The 10,221-nt window shown below is 37.0% G+C and overlaps 1 protein-coding gene across 1 annotated transcript; it reads right to left on the bottom strand.

Annotated features, from left to right (window-relative positions):
- Positions 1 to 1,255: 1,255 nt before the first annotated feature.
- LOC136853291 (uncharacterized) lies at positions 1,256 to 9,548 on the bottom strand. The gene is given in 6 exon segments (XM_067128653.1): positions 1,256 to 1,811; positions 1,814 to 2,167; positions 3,702 to 3,829; positions 5,442 to 5,551; positions 6,829 to 6,938; positions 8,910 to 9,548. Coding segments are annotated over 6 exon segments (1,704 nt in total). The 3' UTR covers positions 1,256 to 1,448.
- Between the last annotated feature and the right edge of the window lie 673 nt (positions 9,549 to 10,221).

Here is a 10,221-nt window from a genome sequence, read left to right on the forward strand (position 1 = left end):
CACGTAAAATAAGTCTAATCCTTCGGGACAGCCCTAGGAGAGCTGTTAATCAGCTCAGTGGTCTGGCTAAACTAAGGTATACTTTTTTTTTTCCTCCCTCAACCCACTTTCCTGGCCTCCCCATCTCCGCCCCCTTTTCCTGTCTCTGGAGGATAGCGGACGTTCGATTAAGTAATTAGTCTTTAGAGGGAGGTGTCTTGTACACTATGTCAAAGTACCATTTCGACCAAATAATTAGTTTGAAAGATATTTGAGAAAAACGATAACTCGCGGTCTCTGAAATGGATAATAGTTAACAAGAGAAGGTGAAAAGGTCAAGTGATCCACTCAGGCTAAAGGTTAAAGAGGGGCTTTACTTGGTGTTGAGGGAAGACTTTAGTCAATTACAGGGACAAAACTTCGAAAAACTTTGAATATGCCAGGGCAAAAAGTGTTCTATGAGTCTGAAAGGAATCGCAGATTTTATATCACAGGGTTCTTGACGCAGGAAAGGCAAATGACCAAACGATAAGTCAAGAGCGATTTTGGTATGAAATAATGGGGACTGCACATGAGTGATGCATGGGTTGTCATTTATAAATACAGAAGAATACAGAATCTATAAAGAAAAGCTTCTCTTGGTCTGGAAAGTCGGTACAGATCGTAGTGTTTTGATGGTCTGTAGGTTTATGTCAGTGTTCTGCTGACAGAGGGCGTGTCAAAAGGGTACAAATGTGAAGAATGTTACTTTTTCAGTAGCTATTTCAGCGTGTTGCAGAGGAGATGGTATAACAGGAAAAATAAACTTATTTTTGCTTGGAACTGAAAAAAAACAAGTTCTTCTTTTGGGAATGGATTATCATGGAAATAAACGACGACGAACACTGGGCTAGAATTCCAAAGGCTGGAAGTAAGGGGCAGGAAAATGTAACTGAAATTCGCAGGCAGAAGACCAGCGAATGCAAAAGAATGAACAGCTGAGTTGGGGTCTTTTTTTTTTTATATCTTGATGTCATTTTAATCGGAATAATAGCCAGAGAGTGAATAAAATCGGGGACAATTGAGCCGAATGATGCAATTGTCACGATTTCTCTTGACAGTAGATAAAAACAGTTGCAGCTTTCATGTTCCTCCTGGAAACCATTGCATATTTGCCACATGAAGAAAGATCTGTCATGGAAAACAATAAATGATTTCCTCACACCATAAACTTCACGCAAAACAAACATTTTATTATTATGAAAGGATAATAAGTTTAAAACATTGACAAATCTGTCATTTCTTCCTTTTACTTTACTTGATTTTCTCGCAATAACTTTATCCTTACAAACATCACTCATGGTTTTTTTTATCGTACATTACCCTAACATGAATAATGATCTAATTTTAAAATACGTGACTCTAACCAATATTAAGAGATGAAAAGATATTCTGTACAGACGATAAATAAAACGTAAACAAAAAACAATTCACGAACAACAATAATCTTCACCTGTTTCTAAAACAGTATTGCATAAGAGGTTAAGCATCATTGTAATTAGATCATGGTAGGTGACGTTACCTGCATGGGTCGAATCAAGACACCAGAGAGCAGTACTCTGGTAGAGAGGCTGGTCAGTTAATCCTCTCTCGAACATTTCCTGACATTCCTGAATTTCAGCCAAGTTCAAGGGGATTAGGGCGTCCCAAAACCACAATCCCGAACCCTCTGTTGCAGGGATTAGATAATCACGAAATGTTGTAGTCTCTGAGGCTTTCTTCAACTTTTCCCGGTTACCTGATGGTATCTTGTTGAAAAAATATCTGCAACAGACACAGGAGACCCAGTTTTCGATTGTGCTGAATACGACAACTCTGAACTCAATGAAGATTCGTTTTCGGCCTTTTTTGTGCCTTGGAAAGTATTCCAAAGAGCAGATGCTTTTGACTGAGCAGAAAGGGACTTCCAAACGTGCTCTCGAAAATAGTCTTCTGAGATCCTCAATAGTTCCTGGGCTTTAGCCAGGCGAGATTCCAACAACGACTTGAAGCCCAGGTCGTGATAGTGCTTCAGAATGTACAAGAATGTGCTTTCACTCCAATCCAGATTGAAATCTGCCAGTGCGCCGCGATTGTCGATGAAGATATTCTTCGCATTTATTCTCATTCGACTTTGTGACAACACCAGCACCCTCGTCCTCTTGGATATCTGAAAGAATGAGGATTATGAAGACAATGTTGATTTTGGAACGGAAATGAACTAGAAGAGGAAATTATTATAAATAATTTGAATATTAAGAAGAATAAAAAGTTTAAATCCTTGTATCCATATCAAAACCAAAAATAAAGAAATTTAATTTTTTTATCAGTTCTGCTAAATGATACAAAAATGGGTTATTTCTGTAATATCTGACAGAAAATTCATATACATAACTACAATGAATAAATGTACAGAGAAACAAGAACTAGAAAAAAGTTAAAAACCTCAAAATCGTCTTCACACTTTTTACCTTATCCGAGAAGGGAACTACAATTAATAAATGTACCGAGAAACAAGAACTATACTCTATTGAATATTTAGAGAAGCAAAAATTGTTCTTAAAAATCGTTGAAATCCTCAGAAAAATAAAATGTTTGCATCTTCTTACCTTATCCAAGAGGGGAACTATAATTAATAAATGTACGGAGAAACAAGAAATATACATTGAATATTTAGAAAGCAAGAATTTTTCTAAAAATCGTTGAATTCCTCAGAAAAATAAAATGTTTGCATCTTCTTACCTTATCCAAGAGGGGAACTATAATTAATAAATGTACGGAGAAACAAGAAATATACTTTATTGAATATTTAGAGAAGCAAGAATTTTTCTAAAAAATCGTTGAATTCCTCAGAAAAATAAAATGTTTTCATCTTCTTACCTTATCCAAGAGGGGAACTATAATTAATAAATGTACGGAGAAACAAGAAATATACTTTATTGAATATTTAGAGAAGCAAGAATTTTTCTAAAAATCGTTGAATTCCTCAGAAAAATAAAATGTTTTCATCTTCTTACCTTATCCAAGAGGGGAACTATAATTAATAAATGTACGGAGAAACAAGAAATATACTTTATTGAATATTTAGAGAAGCAAGAATTTTTCTAAAAATCGTTGAATTCCTCAGAAAAATAAAATGTTTGCATCTTCTTACCTTATCCAAGAGGAACTATAATTAATAAATGTACGGAGAAACAAGAAATATACTTTATTGAATATTTAGAGAAGCAAGAATTTTTCTTAAAAATCGTTGAATTCCTCAGAAAAATAAAATGTTTGCATCTTCTTACCTTATCCAAGAGGGGAACTATAATTAATAAATGTACGGAGAAACAAGAAATATACTTTATTGAATATTTAGAGAAGCAAGAATTTTTCTTAAAAATCGTTGAATTCCTCAGAAAAATAAAATGTTTTCATCTTCTTACCTTATCCAAGAGGGGAACTATAATTAATAAATGTACGGAGAAACAAGAAATATACTTTATTGAATATTTAGAGAAGCAAGAATTTTTCTTAAAAATCGTTGAATTCCTCAGAAAAGTAAAATGTTTGCATATTCTTACCTTATCCAAGAGGGGAACTATAATTAATAAATGTACGGAGAAACAAGAAATATACTTTATTGAATATTTAGAGAAGCAAGAATTTTTCTTAAAAATCGTTGAATTCCTCAGAAAAGTAAAATGTTTGCATATTCTTACCTTATCCAAGAGGGGAACAACTTTTGAGTGCAGTTCCAACAAAATGGCCAAAACGTCAATGGTATGTCTGTATTTCGGTGGAAGAAATCCGTAATAGTTATTCAAGGTAAGGGCCCAGGCAGTATAATCTGAAAAATACGTTTGAATAGTTTAACATGTGATGAGTGGATATGTCTAAAATGGAAACGTCATTAAATGACAAAGGTTTTTCAGTCTAAAATCTAGACCACTATGAAAATGTCTACCGAAATCTAATGGTATATTGGCTGATCCAGGTCTTCCAGCGTGTACAGCCATGCACAGATGTGACTCAACATGATTCTTTTTGTATCGTCTAAAATCTCAGATGCAATGTAAAATGTCGTACGGTTGCCAAGTAGTGTTAATCTTCTTATTCCAATGTCATACATGTCGATAAGTTTGTGAACTCACAGCTAATATTATTTTCCCTATGTATGTATAAAAATGATCTCTTTTATATCCTGGTATCTTTCGTAATCAACGTGAAATAAATTGAATACACATACTTTTTTTGCATTGCTAAGTTCAAAGTACGGGTTGACAAGATTGGTAGTTCTATCAGTGCCAGCTCGCACAATTTACTGCTTGCAGTGGTCATTGTAACTACCTCTGCAGTATATGACGGTAGTTCTAATCAGCTCAACAGTTACAATAAAAGTTCTTCCGATCAGAGTAAAGCTAAGAGATTTTAGCAAGCACTATGAAAATCGTGATATTTTTCATAAAAATGAAAATAGAAAATTTTGTCCAACATGCCAGTTATTCGATAGAAATGTATACCAGGTGTGTTAAAAAATATCCGACCTTTAATCATAAAAAAAATACTCGTATTCAGATACAACAATCTTACACTAATCTCCTTCAGAGTAGTTCCTTTGGGCTGCCAGGTACTTCTCCCAACGGTTCTGCCACTGTTGGAAGCAGCGCTGGAACGCCTCTTTTGAGATGGTGCGCAGCTGGTCGTAGCAGTCTTCATGATGTCTTCTTCTGGGCCCTTTTCATTAAAAAACTCTAAGGGATCTGCACGTCTTATTTGACTCGATAAATTACTCCAGAATGTGTATAAATGTTTCGTTTTTCTCGCTCTCTCTCTCTCTGCGGGCAGCGGACAATTGGCAGGTCCATCGCGATAACGCACCCGCCCATTCTTCACATTTAATGCAGAGTTCCCTGGCCAAACACAACATACCTCTGCTTAATCAGGTTCCCTACTCTCCCGACATGGCTCCCCAAGCTGAAAATGCCCCTGAAAGAGACCAGACTTCAGTTCAGAGAAGACATCATGCAGAATGCGACGGACCAGCTGCACGTTATCTCAAAAGAGGTGTTCCAGCGAAGCTTTTAACAGTGGCAAAACAGTTGGGAGAAGTGTGTGGTAGCCCAAGGGGACTACTTTGAAGGAGATTAGCGTAAGATTGTTGTATCTGAATACCAGTATTTTTTTATGATTAAAGGTCGGATATTTTTTTAACACACCCCATATTATTATTAATACGGAGAGCTAAATAATGTGATGCTTCTCCTACATGAAAACAGGAAGCATTGTATAGATTTAGATATGGAGATTTAGAAGTGAGGACCAACCGGCTTTTGTGCCTTTTAAAAAGTTCATGCGATTAATATATAACTCAAAAGTGTCAGTACTATTCACCTATCGTTTAAGATTGAAAAGGCTGCTACAGAAATCCTCAAGTGAAAAGCCAAGTTGATTTGTCATACCAAGGATCAAAAGGTCCGGCGGCGTTTCCTCCAAATTGGCCCACTTCTTCAGCTGCTGAATTTCGGGAAGGTCTCTTCGCAGATCCGGCGAATCCTTAAACCTACGAAAACTGTAACATGATAAAAGAAACGTTATTTTGTTTCACTTATGGAATTCACAACCAATAAAGGAAATGAATACAAGGTGGAAGAAGCAATATACATTACTCGACATATTAAAGAATTCTGGTTCTAATGATTGTTTCCATAAATGATTAAAATATAATACTGTGTTGATGTTATTAGTAACAATCCCTTTGCGTTTTCGCCATCTTATAAAATTTTTAATTTAGGGTGAAATGCCAAATATCTGCTTCATTGAAAAGTGGTAATCAAAGTTATTAGGAAGAGAGAGAGAGAGAGAGAGAGAGAGAGAGAGAGAGAGAGAGAGAGAGAGAGAGAGAAATTATTCCGCTTGTGAGCTAAAAGCCAAAGCTTAGTTATACTGATAATAATTCCCTCAGACATATATCTAGCCTTATCATTGCTATGTAAAAAGTTAGTCTTAAATGTAAAGGGGAATTTTTGTAATTTATGTTAATTCCCAAAACCATTTTAATATCTGAATAAAACTTGCTTTCTGTGAATGTCACAAAAGAGGAGTATTTCTGATGACTTTTCCAAAGATTTTAAGTGACAACGGACTTGCATACAATTGGGACTACCCTTTACTTCCTAGTTTTCCCTGATTTTACAGCCTTCCCTCTAAATAAAAACAGCAGGTATAAATCTACTTTGTATTTCAAATGAAAGATATTATTATTATGATTATTATTTCAATAGACGAAACCTATTCACATGGAGCAAGCACACAGGGACCATTGACTTGAAATTCGAGCTTCCAAAGAATGTTGGTTTCAACTTCCCACCGCAGCAGACTCCATACTGCAGCGTAACTGATCATGATACATAGCCAGTGATTTTTCATCGGCCTGGGGGAGACGCGAACCCGCGACATCTGAGTGGCGCGTCAACAAGACACTAACCACTATACCAGCGGACTAGTATATACTTTTAAGTCCTTCTGGAGAACCTTGGAACTCAAATATCATCAAGTGATCTGAGTCATCCCAAAAGCAATACGTCCATAGGTCAGAGCAGCAAGGCAGAGTAACATATCGGCATTCTAATAAAGCAAAATCAGGACTTACCGTAATATTACTAAGCGGTGCTTCAAAATGGCCTCAGGTCAGTTCAGAGAAGCACATAAAAAACATTTTTTTTTTAAATTTCTACTGATGGAATAATGATAATTAGTCATGTACTACAATTTCACTCAACCATTCAACGTTCTATTAAAATTGACTTAAGACTTAGTTTCTAGGTAAAAAGGAACCAATATACTTGCTTAAGTGTTATTTGCAGACCTGGCAAGCCTGGAGTAAATACTTCAACATCCGACCACTTGTCACCCGTCATCAAGTCAACTTTAGCTTCACTCCACAGACGAGTTACATTCTGGAAAATAAAGAATTACATGTGTTCAAAATGCTGGAGAAGCAACGAGACCTTACACGAGTTATTTAGTAAAAAAGTTTTCCTTGACATTTGTTCTTGAGTGCCTTGGGAAAGAAAGAGGTTCTTAGCTTCGATACCTTAGCTATTCCTTTCTATGGTAAAAAGGTTTCCTTGACATTTATTCTTGAGTGCCTTGAGAAAGAAAGAAATTCTTAGCTTCTATACCTTTCCTATTCCTTTCTGGGTCCTGTTCCCTTCATGTTTACATTATATATGAAAACCTGTTCCCTTAACAGTGGATGGCTCTAGAGAAACAAGTAAAAAATGCGTCGAAGTTTCTTTGGAGCAATCGAGTTTTCTGTATAGCGTATAATGCTGTATGAAACTCTCAGCCACGGCCCATGAAGATCTCAGCCGCGGTCCATGAAACTTTCAGCCACGGCCCGGTGGTGGCATGTGTTGTTGACACCTATAGCGGTGCCAGACGCACGATCCGGGCTAACTTTAACCTGAAATAAAATAAAAATTACTGAGGCTAAGGCTAGAGGGATGCAATTTTGATACGCTTGATGACTGGATGATCAACATACCGATTTGCAGCTTTCTCGCCTCAGTAGTTTTTAAGATCTGAGACTGGACAGAAAAAGTGTGACGGACAGACAAGGCCATGTCAATAGTTTTCTTTTACAGAAAATTAAAAATAAAGTAAGTGACTTTCTGGTCCTTTGGAAGTGGAAGCCACTTATTATTAATTATCTGGTCATTAATACCAGTGGAAATCGTCGACCTGAATGTCAGGTCATCACCTCAGAAGACATGAAGTTATTCATCTCAAGGTGAAAGACGTGCTCTGGCAAAATCTCTCTCTGAAGCTGATCTGAAGGATGCTGTTAACACTTATAAATTAGACGCCATCTTAACACTACTGTCGCATTCTAACAAAGATGCGAAACGTAATCTCAGAGTGACTTAAAATCTATCTTCATTTGCCTGATATAATCTAATCCTATTTTCCATTACATATATTTAAGTCACCCAGATTCTGATCAATTTCTGTGCTTTCCTTAAGATCACTTAGAGTACTTAGCTAATAACTGCAGTGAAGTCACACCTAGTGTACTAAGTTGTCCTGATTAAGTTGCACTGTTTGAAGGTAAAGTTCCGGATGATTTTGCATAACTTAGATATTAATATGGATGCTTCTATTTATATTAAACATACTGTCAAATATCCTATATAGGCATGTTTAGACAACACCTGTACTGTTCATCGCCTAAAATCTCTAAAAAAACAGTAAGATACGAGGTAAACCTTTTGTTAAACAAAAGTCGCCTCGGGTTACGTTGCATAGGGAGTGGGTTGACGTTGAACGCAGGTGATTGGCTGCGACCATACAACTCTCTCTCTCTCTCTCTCTCTCTCTCTCTCTCTCTCTCTCTCAACAACTACACGGACTGGGTACAGACTCGGACACTGCTACGATAACTTGTTTTACAGCAATATGCATGATTTAAGAAAATAAAATGCATGATTTAAGAAAATAAAATTCATGATTTAGGAAAATGGTTCCTATAATCACAACACATAATTAAATACAGCCTATCTTGGATATCCTTCTGAAGTGAATTCCATCCTTACCAGCAAAACTGAAACGACGGTTTAATATTTCTTCAGCCGGTAACACCAAATTCACCTCAAATTTGTGCAATATATCAGTTGTATGCGCCATCTGGGACTCAAGATTAATTTCATGTAATACGAACGCGTATAAATTAAAGAAATTAACAAGCAGGGTAAACGAAACCCTTTTTTTGACTTCAGGAAATACTGTCCGTAACATATGGTTGGTAAATAACTATTTTGTATATTCTTTACTTGAACTTTGTTCAAAAGGTTCATAACACCGTAAGCAAATAATTCTCGGCTGATAGAATTGAAATTTTATTCAGATTAAATCTAATTTAGCCTCACCTTTGCCACAGTAACGAAATGAAACACGTCGTCGGTTTCTTCCAAGAACTGGTGTAGAAGATGTCGTATCTTGGAGTCCCCCAAAAAGTGAATGGAGAGAGAGCCTTTGACGTCGAGCCGTTTTTGGAAGCAAGTGAAGACGTGTCGTTTGTCCTCATAGTCTCTGATGGAGCAAGGAACAAAAGGAAGAATCCCTTCGACGATTCTGGAAGAGGTTCTCTGTTTAACATATGTTGTCCCTTGGTCGGTTTTGTGCTTAGGTTCGTCTCTGGAATGATTTTGTCTTTCCTTCGACTCTAGTTCATTCTCGGAGGATGAACCGTATTCAGCAACGCGGGGTAACAGTTCAGCCAGAGGCTGGTAGTCCTCACCAAACAGATTTTCCGGCTCTGAATATTTCAACTGTCGAATTTTCCTTAAAACGCCGTTGATCTTTGGATAAAGACTTTTTGTACCTTCCTTTCTTTGTAATAGATTTCCAACCGTTTCATTGGGATGTATCTTTTCCGAATAAATATATTTAATCTTCTCTTCAGGCGCGGGACTATCGAGGCTAAAGAGAGATTTACAAAGGCCGTACTTTCTGACGTCGTCGCTGCCTGCATCATCATTTGGTTCAGCGACATAAGTCTTTGGCATCACTGTATCTATTGTATGGCTGATACTGGATCGGCTTCCAGTCGCTGAAACGTAATTCCTCAAAAGCACATTTTCAAATTCATAACAAACATTGACAAATAAGATGGCTGTGCATATAACAATGGCAACAGCCTTTATCAAGCACCGCTTATTGCCTAACATCTCACAGAATATTCAGCTGGTCAAAAAAAAAAAAAAAAAAGCTTCTGTGACTGTTTTACTATACGTGCGTTGTTGAACGTACCCCAAAAACACTGACTAACAGAAGGGAAGACGGTGTTATCACTGAGCCCAAGTTATTTATGAGCAGGTTTTCCTGCCGCGATTACATAACTATCTGGAGAGCAAAGCAATTTTACGGTTTAGTTTCATATTTTGTCCTTATCCTCCTAAACGTTCCTACACATAGCTATGCATACATTAAAGTTTTTTTTTTTTTAAATCCAGTTAAATGGAAGCAGGGTGTGTGATGGAGTGACACGGTCACCACAGTTTCGTCCTTTACGGAAAAGCCGTTTGGTGACGCGAAAACGCTCCGCCCCTTTCTACGTCTATACATACTGTAGGTTCCCTGATTGACCGCTAGATGTCAGCAAAATCCAACCAAATAGAAGCAGGGCGCGTGATGGAGTACTGACACCAAAGTTTTGTCCTTTACGGAAAAACCGTTTGA

The sequence above is a fragment of the Macrobrachium rosenbergii genome, chromosome 27 (assembly GCF_040412425.1).
Source record: "Macrobrachium rosenbergii isolate ZJJX-2024 chromosome 27, ASM4041242v1, whole genome shotgun sequence".
NCBI classification, from domain to species: Eukaryota; Metazoa; Arthropoda; class Malacostraca; order Decapoda; family Palaemonidae; genus Macrobrachium; species Macrobrachium rosenbergii.